Below are 14829 nucleotides of genomic sequence, written 5' to 3' on the forward strand. Positions count from 1 at the left end.
ATTTGCAAACCTTGGACAATTTGTTTGTTTATTTGGTAATAAGATTTACCTTTTGGTAGTTATAGATAGCCACGCCTACAAGTATGGCTAGAGGAAGGGCCAGCACAGAACCCTGGTTCAGCTCCTGTTCCAAGGATTTCCTCTGATAAAAAAAATATTGATGTATTTGTATGGGATCTGGCAATAATTCTATGATAATCATGTTTATCCAAAATGTGTTCTCATCACTACATGAACAACATTTACCATGAGTAGAAATGAGTTGTATACAGCAATATTTGAAAATCGTCATAAAAGAAAATTTCACCAATGAAAAATCTTTATGGCATATCATATACTGTTGATTCCTAAATAAATGCGAGGTATCAATATATGCGTAAAATTATGAGAAACGCATTTCGCAGAATTTAAAATCAAACTTTTATTTTTTGGACAGAAGTAAACTAAATGAAGTAAAGATAAAAATTTGGTGTTTGCGATTTCATATTTTTGCGATTTGATGCAAAACAGATAAAGTAAAGTAAAGATAAAGTACTCGCATAAATAAAGGAATCTACAGTAAAACATATGGTGAAAATCTGATCTGCAAAGATGACCCGCACCTTAGGAGTAAACTGGAATGTAAAGTGTTTGTAGGACTTGTTAGTCTGGAAGCTGATCTCCGGGAGTTCGTACTCGTAGGATGCCTTAGACAGGGTGCTCTCCAGACGAAGCAAGTATTTCTGAGGACGAAATCAGAAAATATTATAACATCGACATATCAAATCCATGAACAGAGTAAAATTAAAACAAGTGCAAAGTAAATATTTCTAAGGTTTTTTGCAAAGTTAAACATAAATATAGCCATAATCTTTTTTTATTTGGCTTGTCAAGATTTTTGACAAGTCTAGCCCCCCTTATAATTTGCTTCCAACTCCACTGCTAAGTGATAAAATAGTTACTGGGAAATATTCAAAACCATGAACCAACAACATTTTCCCACTTTAAAGTACCTCATTAGTCATCTGCAGTGAAGGTAGATAAAAGAAGGATACTGGGCCCAGACTGGCAGTGTGGATGGGAGAATCTGGGTTGTCATCTCGGTACAAGCGCACCTAAAACACACTATAATACATGTACAAATGGAAACTGAAAATAAACAACACAAGCTTGTTTTTTTGTTTTTTTGGTAAATTTTAAGTTACATTTTCACATGCAGAGTTTAAAGTAAAATACAACACATTCATAATCAAACCTTGAGGTGCTGGAGGAATTCCTCCGGAGTGACCACATTTCCACTGATGTCCATTTGGTTGTTTCGACGGAAAGCAATAATGTTGATGCCAGTGAAATCAGAGTCCTTCACCTGTAAAAGAAGGAGATGAAAAGAATGAACCATTAGAATACATCTTTGTACGTGAAAACAGAATGGCAGAGACTTAACAATGAAACATACTGGTACTTCAAAAAAATTATCTCTTTGCAGCACATGTATTTGCACTTACTGGTACCTTAAAAAATCTTATGACATGAAAATAGTCAGTCCTTTTAGAAAATTCATTTTCTTGGCTAATAAATAAAGTCTATAAATAGATTTGATAATTTCAACCAAACACGTACATGTAGTTGTGGCTAACCACGTAGTAGGTATAGAATGTGCAAAGTATCATGAATTTGTTCCTGCTGGTGGTACTTGGCCGATGAAGACTGTACTTACCACTAATTCGTGGAACTGAGGGGCTGACTTCTCTATGTGGGGGTTAACCTCCGATTTCAATCGAATCTGATAAGTACATTTAGGCTACAAAACAAAAAAAAACTTAGACACCTTAATGTTAAAATTTCTACCTACTGACCAAATCTTTAAATTTCAAAATCCATAATCCAGTTAGGTTTTTCCCTTGTCAATGAGGTGTAATAATGAGGTGTACCTGTAGCCCCCTGATCCTGTAGGAGCCGTCCGCCTCAGTCTTACTCTCCTCCTGGTTACACTCGGGTCTGTCCCCCACAGCCTCCACGATCACCCCCTGTTCCACCTCACCGTTCAGGGAGGTCACCGAACCATAGCAACTACAGAGAGAGGCAAAGTATAGGTCATAGAGGTCACCTTACCATAGAAACTACAGAGACAGGCAAAGTAAAGGTCACCGAAACATAGCAACTGTCAGAGAGGTCCAGCAAAGGTTACATGTGTAAATGTTTGTTATAATCTTTTACAGAAAATGTTCTACTGCATCAATAAGGGAAGTCACCATGCCATAGCAACTATAGAGGGAGAGGCTCATGTCATAAGTGAAAATGTTTGTAACAGTCTTTTACAAAAATGTTTTTTACTGCATCAATTTATGTATAAAATGCAACTCTATGTTTCGTTTATCAGACTAAGCTGAACTACATCTTTTAAGTTGATTTTCTTCAAATCGATAATCCAATTTACAATAAAATTATAATATATTCGATGGTAACATACAAACTGTAACACCATCTTTTCAAAGATTTATGCAAAGTACAATTTTTATTAAAAAGAACATCAAAGATCAGATTCATATACATGAACTACATATTTCCAAATCAAGTCTTGACACACACATATTTACTTGCACATTTCTAAATTATAGCTTCACCCAAATCAAACCAAACTTCACCAGGTACTCTGTCTCACCTGAAGGCCACCCTGCCCCCCTTGATTCTGATCTGTCTTACCCAAAGGCCACCCTGACGGTCTGACCCCCTTGTTATTGACCTGTCTCACCTGTAGGCCACCCTGACCCCCTTGATGCTGATCTTCTTGGTCCCTCCCTCCAACACATCAATCATCTGGGAGTTGGGCTGGAACTGGTACTCCTTCATCATTGGCCGAAGGTAGTACTGACCAGGACTCTGTAAACAATTGTGGAATGTATCATGCATTATCATTTGTTAAAAACAACTGCCACTTAATTCAGTGAACATTGATACTCTTCTGTTGCTGGAGATACTAATACATGTTATGGATATACATGACTGAAATACTGTATGTGCATATGTTTGTGTGTAAGGATGGGGGGGGGGGGTTAGGAATGCTACTTATATTATCTTTTCAAGCAAACTTCCAAGTGACTACAAATATATGAAAATATGAAAACAAACATAAGACATACACCTTACTTCTCACTTCAGGTGTTAACATTGAGTAGTTGATATTTTGACCAAAAAGTTATCTTCATATTCATAATGTGAAATTCATAAATTCAAACTTAATAACACAAGTAAAAACACTTTAATTATCTCATCAAGCATTTGCTGTCCTGTACACAAACACCAATCTCTACCCAGAGTTATCGTTCCTGCTTCGCTCCACTTATACCTCTGTTAACGTCTAAAAAGTAGTGCCACGAAAACATTGGTAATGGAGTATTACTCCGAGAAATAGTTCTTTGTTTATTACCGTGATTTACCAATAAAAATCTTTTTATTTCAATATTTTTAGCGAGGCTTTAACATCGAAATGTAGACTGAATACATATAAAACTATAATTTATAATATCATGATTGAGAATGGGTTTTGCCAAGATTCTTGGCATTTAGACGTTAACAGAGGTGTTGTAGCGCAGCGTAATACGCCCTCTGGTGAGAGATTGCACAAACACCACTCACCAGGCCAATAAACACGATGGATCCGTTGACCCCGGTGACGTTGTTACTGCGGTACTGCTTGCCTCCACTCAGTGACAGCAGGACGTCAGACAAGGGCTTGTTTTCTTCATCCACAACCTACGGATTTACGAAATTCAAATAGTTAAGCCTTATACGTGTACGTGTACATTTAATACCGGTTAGACTACTGAAATTTCCTTATTCTTAAGTACAGTAAAACCGCTTATAACTAAGTGCCAGTGATGGAAGATTTTGCTTCATTTTTAGCGTAATTCGTTATATCCCTCAAGTTTACAACATGTAATAATAAAGTCACGGGAAATGAAAATCACTTCACTGTAAGCATCAATTCATAATAAGCGTATTCGTTATTACCGGGTTTTACTTTACTGCCACATTGACCACATTAAAAGTGTGTACTTACATGTACATGTATTACTCAGGTTTGAGTACAGGTGATACATTATAAGCGAGTGATTCTTGAAATAAGTACTGTACATGTATACAGGGAATTATTCAGCTTTATTTATTTTTCGCCCCTTTTGCCTTCATTGTCAATGGGAGAATTTAGGACTGGGCAAATCCAAATGTCATAATTTATTTTTCTTTTAACAAAACTATGTCTGGGCAAATTCAAGATGGGGTGAAACTGGTTGCGAGTGTTGAAAGGCAAAAATTATACACGGCGAAAATTACCCTGTATTCAGCATAACAAGAAATTGCTTGAACTCTGATACACTGAGTCCAATGTCATCGTTGGTATTGGGAAGATGATCTGATACTTTACTGATCCATTGCTTTGATATGACTGATAAAAGGGTCTAATTCAAAATCATTCACTGACAAGTCCTGTCCCTTACATAACATTCAAACAGTTTAACAAAGTACAGACCTGTACAGAGATTTCACCGAGTTTGAATGCTGAGAACAGCAGAGGGTCTTCCTTCTCCTTCTCCAACACATAGCCTGGTTTCTCGGCTGCTACTTCATATTGCTTTTCCCTGTGCAGTGGGCCAATTCTGAAAAAGCAGATATGGATTCCTGATTTATTTATTAACAAAAGAGTGTCACTTTCAAAGATCAAATTCTTTTCAAGATCCAAGGTTGAACTACTTGTATTCCTGCACATGTATGTGTCTACATCCCTTCTATGCCTCAGTATCTAATATCTTGATTAGAGGCACATAGATTTTACTAATAAACATGAAAATCTTTATAGTTGTTAGCAATGCAACATGAACTTTGACCTACTTGAACTCTCCTGAGTCAGGTGTTTCTATGACAATAGGGTCAGCTGTTCCATCTTTGTGAGTGACTGTGACCTTGACCCCAGCTAGTTTAGGTTTGATACTTCCTGTGATGAAGATTCCCCTCCTCCCCACAAACTTCACCGCCTCCCCAGGACAAGTGTCTACAAATTACAAATGCCATTCCTGTAGATCTACAGTGTACAGTCCACAGGGCAATGTCAAAGTCTTTTACACAACAAAGTTAGTGTATATACTTTCATGATAGTCGACAATTTATGAAATCATTAAAACTGCAAAGTCTCTAGATCAAATATACAAAATGGGATTAAAAAATCAGATGAAATTATCTTGATATCTTCTAAATTGAACATTATACTTTCACACATAACCAGATTTGAATTTACCTCCAACAATTGTGACCTCAACAGAGGCTGGGCTAAACAGGAGCTCGTTTGATTTCACGGAAAACACCACTTTCTCATTGGATCTACAAATTCATAAATAAAAACAATAAATTTCATTCTTCCATCAAAAACAGAAGATCTATCAATGTATTTGTGATGTTATTATGATAATACTTGGCCCAGTGTTGGAACTTGTAGACAAAGGCTCCCTTGATTTCCTCTGTGACAGTGAGGGGGCCCAGTGTGACTGTCTCTGTGTTCAGGCTCGACCTGTCAAATCATGGAAAAATCTATACAGATACTCTATAGAACTCAATTCTCTACAGACTTTTTATATTTCATAACTTTTTTCAAACAAATCATGCACACCAGATGTCCTTGGCAATGTTCAATCCAATTGAATGCTTGTCAGCAGATGTTTATATGCATACGATTAGTAATGAAACATATCAAAGCTATTACTTAAAGCTATGATTAACACAGCTACACTTACGTAACATCTATCTTGATGTCGTTAACTTTCTCCTCTGCTGTCACGCTGCCCTCTACAAGATGCGACACAGCTGTCAGGGCTAGTAACTCTGGGCTTCCTCTGAAATATTAAAAAACAAATATTGTGGTATAATAAACAAAAGTATCTTGAGGTTGGATAATGTCAAAAATCTATTCTCTTTCGTTATTCTAAACTATCATACCAATTCATTCTAAAACAGGTAAATGTTATAAATAATAGAAGTCTTGCAAAAAAATGAAGAAAACAAAATTCCAAGGGCCCAAAGTGGAGATCGTGATCCATGAAATGATAGCAATGTATAGCAGAAATGGCCCAATAATGAATACCCAAATAAAGAGAATACAGAATAACAAAGAATCAGTAATGGTAAAATGAATCAAGGGAAGAGAAACTAAAATATACTAGTACATATATGTACAACATGATCCTATGTCAAATTGTTTACGGAACTATTTACTCCTAACTTCTCTCTATTTGTTTACTGATTGAGAGCATACATACGTGTCATATATGTATTCCTCTTTTTCAAACTTGTGGCAGGAGTCTGGTCTCAACTTGTATACACCAGGCTGGGCCAGACAGAACCGGTTTGTGCCCTTGTTCAAATCAAAGGAGCCAACGGATCCACTTTTCTTGTTATGAGCAAAGTGCTGAAATCCAAAAAATTTAAACATGTATAACCACTCCTAAAACAGAGAAAGTAAAGAATCTAATATTGTGTGTTTTTTATTCAGGTTTCATCAGAATATTCATAGCATAATATGACACTTGTACATATCCTGTAGATTCCTATTTAAAGGCGAGGAATTAATATCAGCGTAAAATCGCGAGAAGCCCATCTTGCGAATTTTAAAATCTCACTTTTAATTTTTGAACATATCTAAACTACATGAAACTATGTTAAAAATTCGGCATTCGTGATACAGTAAAACACGGTTATAGCGAACACGCTTATTGACGCTTACAGCGAAGTGAATTTCATTCCCTAAGTCTCTATTTCATGCTGTAAACTTGACGGATATAACGAATTACGCTTATAACGAAGTTAACTTACCCGTCCCCGGAACTTCGTTATAAGCGTGTTTTACTGTATTAGGTTCTCGCAATTTGATGGAAAACCGAAAAATCACAGAATTAAGTACTCCCATAAAATAAGGCCTCAAGAGTATTTTGAAACTGGAAACTGATATTCCATATTTAGTAGAGCTTTGGGTGAATAGCTGCTTACCAGTTTGATTTCGTGGGAGATGGTACACTTGAGGATGTAGCCAGTCTGGGTGAAGTCTACGTCGGCAACGTCACTGCTCTTGACCTCGACCTCCAGGGTCTTGTCCTTCCAGCACCAGGTGTCATGGAGGAGGGTCACTGAAAGTCATAACAGAAGTTCAAACTGGGTGTATCAAAAATCAAATCCATTTGCTGGAAACCTGCACTTTTTTATTTGAAAAACTACTTGTCTGAATAATTGCTGTTGGACATTGAAAAGGTAAAGATTTCGGTTAGTATTGTCTCTAAAGCAGTGGTAACTGGTTACATATAAGAACTGTCATCTAAAAAAAGGCTGATAGTTTTTCCAACTTTTCTTTCCAAATTTTGAATAAGGTAAACAAGTCAATCTCAAACCTAGAAAACTATAAAACAGGTCTGGGTCTGGATTATTTTTTTTTTAAATGCTAAGTAGTACAGATCATCAAGCATACTGATAAATAGACAAAAGTCAATACATGTATAACCAACATATGGGAAAGGGGTAAGGGGTGCATATAAAAATGAGTAAATGCAATGTTAATGAAACTGTCATTTACCTATACCTAATCTGTGTAAATTAAATCATTCCTACCTTTGTATTTCCCAGGCAGAACATTCTCAAACTGAAACACTGTGCCCTTTGCACCTTCCTTGGCCTAAAGTGAAACAAAATCTTTGATGAAAATCTGACAAATACATACTTGTACTTGTTTAAAAACTACTTTGTCTCTCAATGGTTAAACTAAAAGTTATTTTTTTTACTTTATCTGTTTTTACATGGTCTTTTTTAGAATAGAATATTAAAACCATTCAAGTACCAAATTCACATAATTTGTAATCATAATTTTTGTAGGTTTTGTTGATATCTGTTTGATGACAATAAATGTACAGGTAACACACCTGAGTGATTTGTTTCTTGTCCCCTCTGTTGACAGGACTCAGGGACACCTCCATTCCTCCACACTTCTCTGGGGAAACAAAAATAATAAAATAAATATTGATATAGAAAAGAAGATAGTCATTTAAATTATTTTTATCGAACCAGCCTCTGTGTAATTGTGGTATCAAAGACAAAAACACAAAGACGGCAGTTTTTAATATATGTATGATGTAACAAAACATGTTTAATCTGACTTGGAGTAAATTTCAAACACTACTGACTCTTCCAAGAAATTAGTTTGATAATTTGACATAGTAAAATTTATATCCTAGCATACTCACTTCTACCCTTCTTTCCATCTAATGCATCATACCCAAATGTACATCAAATCAGAAAAACTAACCACCTTGCTCAAAAGAGATACTGAAATATACAATAATACACATGTACCTAAACATTTGATGGATCCCGACAGCTTGGCTCTGAATTGTGAGAAAGTGATGTCCATGACCGGGGCGTTCTGTACCGTGACCTCCTTCTCACTGGGTACTAGCTGCAGTCCAGCCTTAATCTCCTCATCCGTCAGGTGAATCTATCGGAAACCAGGTCAAGGTCAAAGATTAAATACTCTAGACGTGGTAAACATTACAGCGTTTTTAATTTCACTATGTTCACAGTCAGACAATTTTCCGTGAACATTAAGCCACCATGAATATTGAGCTGAGCATTCACCATCTCTGTCATTACAGATGCATGTGTGCTTGAGCGAGGCCTAAGTTACCCCATGTTTATCGTAATCATAGTATATTTATAATTCGTTAAAAAATAGCAAGCATGAGTATTACGTTAATTTAATGCAAATAATATCTAATTAAACAAATTTTTATAACGGAATATTCGTTTCACCTTTATCTCTGTGGCCCTATCGAAGCCATTGTGAACAAGGGTGCTAATTGTCACTTAATATCTCGGACATCTCCTTAGGGCATGTACAACCATGAGTTGTCTGCCATCGGCATTCATATTGAGCAGTTCATTTTAAGATTGACTGATTATAAAGGTGTACTTCTTTCTAACAGATTACATGTACGTTTTCCCCTTAATTTTCATGCCCAAAATATCAAATGCACATTTAACACCAGTGCTTATTACATTCGACCCAAACATGTTTTATTATTCATATAACACTTAACTTAAATAAGGCTTTAATTTTACGTTATTCAAAAGAAAATAGGGTAAATTACATGATGCAGGTTCATCACTCATCATATTTTTTTACAAACAGGATCTACTTTTTTAGGATAAGAAATCGATTATCCGTGAAATTAAAAACACCGTGAAAGGTATTTACACAGGAAATCGTGAAATTTTAGACATGTGGAACTAAAGACGTTTACAGTACCAGGTCAATGTAAACGGAAAGATTTCTTGTAACCCCATTTAATCTTAATCACCAAACTATTTCTTATCATTTTAAACTGAGCCAATGAAAATAGACGTATGTATTGAAAAGTAATTATGAACTCTACCTTGACAACATATTTGCCTGGTTTGACCTTGGCACAGAATTTGTTGTCATTGCCAGTGGAGACTGACTCGGCATCAGAGCCCTTCCCCTGGGGGTAATAGATGACCCGTCTGTTAGCTGACCCCTGGACACTGTCGGGGAGCTTCCCAATGACAATCTGACCACACATATCAAACCTGGAAATCGCCAGCACATTAATGTTTATTATATCATTGTGTAGTATGCAACATTATATCAGATTTTTTAATTGGAATATACAGGAAGTTTATGAATTTAAAATAAACTTCGTCAGAAAATTTCAATATTGAAAGTATCATCTAAACACTTTTGAAAAAACGAATCTGAAAGGTAATTTCCCTTCCTTTGCGGACAATATATTCTATATCTAGGAGAATTCCTGTGATAACGCACCCTGATGCTATAATGTCCTGTATCTGGGGGGTATTGGGAGTAATTTTGACTGTAATCTCATCAAAGGACATGTGTTCCTTCTGGACTTGGATCCGGTATGTTCCAGTCTTCATATTTTCCAGGTGGTACATCCCATCCGGACCAGTTGTCGTCTGCTGTTTGCCATCAATCAAAACCTTTGCTCCTCCAACCCCACTGCCCTGATAAAGCATTCATTATAAAAGGTTATGCCAAGGACGTTTAACAAATGTGAAGTAGGCAAGTTATGTCACACAATATAAATGAATTTGAGAGGCCAAAGGCGTTTCAACCAGCTTTAAATTATTTTAAATTGCACTTAATTCGTTACAATAAAGAAACTAATACAAAATATAATTCAAAATACAAAATTAATGACGTTAACTAAATTGTCATCCAATAACTGTGTGCATACATCATCTTGATAATAAATTTGCTTGTTTTGTGTTATTTGGGGATATTTTTTTCCTATTAAGAAAAGACATTCCTTTGGACCATAACAAATAAATTTTTCAACAGCTTGCATTTAGACATTCTAAATTCCTTACATTACTGTATTCTGCAACCCTGCTGTTTTGTATCAAATTACGAGAATACAAAATTGTGAACGCGAAACTTTTTTCTTCTTATTTCTCATAAATCCCAACTCTCAGAAAACAGTGGCGACATTTTAGAATCCGCAAAGAATCCTTCTCACAATTTTACATGGATATTAATTCCTCGCATTTAATAAGGAATCTGCAGTATTACTCTACCTTAGCTGCCTCTAGAACTCTTCCAGTCACAGAGAATCCTTTCACCTGGAACACCTCCTTAAATATCAATGGTTTAAAATGTAGAGAATAAAACCTTAATACTTGAACATATATGTATGTATTCTTATTTTATAGTACATGTTCATGGTAATTAAATTGATATATTGGAAACAGTTTTATTACATGAAAAGTCAGAGTAATCTCTTTTTAACCATAAATGTAAGATTATACAAAGTTTTTCTATGTTAACTGCGAGTAAATTTCCAAGAAACCCTGTAAGGTCATAGATTTTGATCTCATGAGTTTATTTCACCTTCGTTACTGCATTCAGTTCTTGAATGAAACAAGCAAATTCATTTTCTACTTACAGGAATAGTAAAGGGACTATGAGGCACATGGAAGTCCAATTTCCCAGGAGCTACATCAAAACGAATGTGCTCTCCTTTATAAAATGGCACCTGTAAAAATCATATTTTACATTATGCCTTTGATCAGTTATATATGGCAATTTAAAATAATATTGTCACTTTTAGAAATGTCTTATGGGCATGAAGTTCAATCCCTTGAATGAAAAACTTTATAAAATTTTCATGATTATGAAACTTTCTTGCAATTTTTTTCACATACATTAATACATGAAGTCACAAAATTTTATCAATAAATGTACAAGATGACCGTTTTAATATGACAATATACTGTTGTTGATAAAATATACAAAAATCATGTTAAGCTCACAATAAAGAAGTCTCCCACAGGCAGGGAAGGAAACACAAAGGTTCCATCCTCACCGGACAGGACGTAACACAGGGGAGAGACAGACTCGGAGTGGGTGAAACTTGACGGAATGTCCTTCTTGCAGTCAGAAATATCCTGGAAAAAAATTACAAAATTATAAAAACATCACAAAATTATCAAAATCATTAGCCAAACATCAGTACTTAACACGGAGTTGACCATATTTTCTTTCAGGAATTTTCAGTTTTTTTTTTTTAAAAGTCCTACCTCCTTTTTGAACTGTTTTGAGAACAGGATAAAGTTAACTCCCTTGATGGCCTCGCCTTCACTCTGAACACTCCCCTACAAGAGAAACGATTTTTGATGAAGAAATCGTAATTACTGAACATTTTAGATTTCACTCCCTACGTCAAACATGATTACACTCTTACAGTGACTTGGTATCCAGAAATGACCATAGAGCTGGCAACATTCACATTGTCTGCCTTCACTGTAAACTTGGCCTGACTCTGCAAGAAAGAAAAAAGAACCCCATGGTAAGAATGTTAACATTTGTACTAATAAAACTACAAGTACCAAGTTTAAATGGTCAAAATGATGTTATCAGTGTTTTTACACTTCATTGATCCCCATTTCTGCCAAATATGTGTTTAAAGTTTTGGTTTAAAATTTCTCCAATAGCTTTCAGAGGATCATTTCAACAAGTTAATTCTGTGTTTCCAAAGAATGTTGATAATTTTATCAATTAAAACAGTATAACTTTGCCTCGCTCCAGCCAACCCTGAAACTTAACAATACAACAAATTTTTCAACAGGGAAAGAACAGTATAACCAGTACCTGAGAAAACTTGTATCCTGTAGAGGTGGCCTGGACCGAGTAGTCTCCGGGCATGACCTTGGAGAAGGTGTAGGCACCTCCCTCTCCTGTGGTAGTGGTCTGAAGGACAGAGGTGGTGCCCTCCTTAAATAGGTTCACAGTGACTCCCGCTGGGCCATCTGACTGCCCCTTACTGATCACCTAGTAAAAATAACACTTGGTCATCACATTGTCAATTTAGATCTTACTTCTTGCTAGAGTTCTCTACATTAGTTTTCTTATTTTTTTAATGAAAGTATGCATCCTTTGAGAAGAAATTTTTAAGCCCACTTGTACTATAGTTGACAAATTAAGGTCAGACGACACGTTCCTCGAGAATCTTTTTTCTACCTCCTCGTAATAAAGAGTTCCAATAAAAAATATTAATTTTATAATTACTTTAAAAATGTTCAAAATTTACTAGAATCTAGGTACGTGTCTAGATGGTCGAGTGGTTGGAACCATGGCCGCACACTGTCAGAAGTGTATAGGTTCTAGAGGTTGTGAGTTCAAAGCCTCGCCCCGGCGGAGATATATTTCTAATATAGTGAATTTCGCTGTGCTGAAGATGTATTTATTTTTATATCAGCAATTCAAGTGTATTTTCAAGAAGATTATATAGGAAATTGCACACTCTAGTATTTTGCAAAAATGCCTGGTAAGGTACCCTAATTGTTTGCAAGAAAGCTTGTCAAAGTAGTAGTAAACCATTAACAAATTCCTGGAAAAAGTTATCTAAAATTGAGGAACGTGTCGTCTGACCTTAAGGTGGTATGGGACACTTGTTGATACATGTACTAATGTGGATAAAAGAATATATAATTAAAATACTTTCACAAGTTCAGAATTTTCAAATTATACAACATTAAGGAATCATCATCGTTTGTTGAGGACCAATGCTTGTGGCTTTCGTTGGCAGCTCTTCCCCACGAATTACATCCCCATGGATGTGTATACAATAATTTGTTTAATGTATATTAAAATTATCCTGATTAAATTACCAACGAAATTATGTCCCCACGAAATAGGAAAATTTTGGCTACCAACGTACATTGTACGAACAGAAGTACATTACAATATGGAAGTGTCTCATATCACCTTAGAGTTTCAGGTATACAAAAGTTTTCAGATTTTCATAGTTATCACTTATGTCAGTATGCTACAGGACTTGGTAATAAACTATTTTGATAATTTTCACGATGTAATTAGCTATTTTAGCTCCAATGTAATTTATTGATGGCAAATGGCATACTTTAAAAAACAATAAGCTCATCTATAAAATTTACAGCCATCTAAGCTAGTTTCCAAATTCACCTTGTATAGATATACAATGTAAGTCTTTACTACCTCCGACTACAATTGTCATGATCATATCTCATTTACCGGTACAACAGCGTCGAGCAATGTACTGTAATTTGATGACTTAATTCAGACTTCTCAGGCTTCAGGAAAATGCCAAGAAATCTGTTCATTTTTTTTTTAATTTCAAAGCCTTCATGAAAGTAATCATGTCTATTTACATTATGACAGTCCTGATCATTAAAGGACCAACCACATGATAGAAGAGACTTTAATATTGTTTATCTCCACTGTTCATACATTGAGACGATTCGGTTACAAGTCAATGTAACTAGAGGGCCATTCAGGAAACGAACATGGAGCTTGAGATTGACTCTGGCCTTGTTTATCATAACAACTAGACAGAAGTTTGGCAGACTTTAATTTGGTATTTAAGGAAAGCCAAAGAAAAACAAGTTGTTTGTGTCTGTATCTAATAACAAAGGCCAAGGGAACATGGAGAAGAATTCTCCTTCACAAATAAGACACTTTTCTCTCTGAAAATCAACCTTGGTTTTAATCACTCTGGGAGATGGATCGAGAGAGAAAGGGGATCAGTCTATACATCAATGTCAGATCCAACAGTCTATTTAGCCATAAAAGTGAGGATGAGAGAGATCTACTTTGACAGTAGCAGTGTGAAAAGGGGAAGGGGGGGGGGGGGATTCCTCAGCCCTCACATCTAAATCAATGTCCCAAACCACCTAGATTCAAAACGCCAAAGACTTCAAAATAAATGGTCCTTTGTTATTCAGAACAAATTGTGTAATAGAACTTTTAAGAAAACCATTGAGTCATTAACACAAGGTCTGGGGGTGATGTCCATTGTAATTTGACACTTGGCCTTGTGATCACTAAATCTATAGATGTCATTTCCTCCTTAAGGTACCTCACTTTAAGACACTACGTCACAAGATGGCAATTTAAATGTTTTGTTAAACTGTTTATATCGTTCCCTTTGGTTGTATATTGTCGTAGCTCAGTGGTTAAAGTATTGGGCTTCTGAACTGCAGATAATGAGTTCGAATCCGCCTGGACCTTTTTTTCAAAATGTAAACTGAATTAAATTTTTTAAAAAAGTAATTTTTCATCCAAAATTACACATTTTTTGCCTATCATACTTAAATACTTCTTATCCATTTTGATATCTATCATATCAAGTAATTTTCTGCTGATCTGAGACAATATTTCACGGTGTAGTGAGCCACCTAAAAGCAAACCTTTGTACCAAGTCTTATGTCTTATATACAAGTCTTGTGTCATTATACAAGATTATT

General features: G+C 35.6%; 1 protein-coding gene across 1 annotated transcript in view; it reads right to left on the reverse strand.

Annotated features, from left to right (window-relative positions):
• The window catches only part of LOC128181102 (nodal modulator 1-like), a 33105-nt gene that overhangs the window by 2565 nt on the left and 15711 nt on the right, over window positions 1-14829 (reverse strand). The window contains 26 exon segments of the mRNA XM_052849376.1: window positions 50-142; window positions 603-722; window positions 993-1094; window positions 1235-1345; window positions 1697-1780; window positions 1911-2049; window positions 2732-2859; window positions 3616-3732; window positions 4508-4634; window positions 4867-5026; window positions 5270-5352; window positions 5444-5539; window positions 5763-5861; window positions 6285-6433; window positions 7012-7148; window positions 7624-7687; window positions 7932-7999; window positions 8362-8503; window positions 9441-9615; window positions 9851-10050; window positions 10624-10680; window positions 10992-11081; window positions 11359-11493; window positions 11626-11700; window positions 11790-11867; window positions 12197-12376. Coding sequence (XP_052705336.1) covers window positions 50-142; window positions 603-722; window positions 993-1094; window positions 1235-1345; window positions 1697-1780; window positions 1911-2049; window positions 2732-2859; window positions 3616-3732; window positions 4508-4634; window positions 4867-5026; window positions 5270-5352; window positions 5444-5539; window positions 5763-5861; window positions 6285-6433; window positions 7012-7148; window positions 7624-7687; window positions 7932-7999; window positions 8362-8503; window positions 9441-9615; window positions 9851-10050; window positions 10624-10680; window positions 10992-11081; window positions 11359-11493; window positions 11626-11700; window positions 11790-11867; window positions 12197-12376 — 3009 coding nt within the window.

Source organism: Crassostrea angulata, chromosome 1 (genome assembly GCF_025612915.1).
Source record: "Crassostrea angulata isolate pt1a10 chromosome 1, ASM2561291v2, whole genome shotgun sequence".
NCBI lineage: Eukaryota > Metazoa > Mollusca > Bivalvia > Ostreida > Ostreidae > Magallana > Magallana angulata.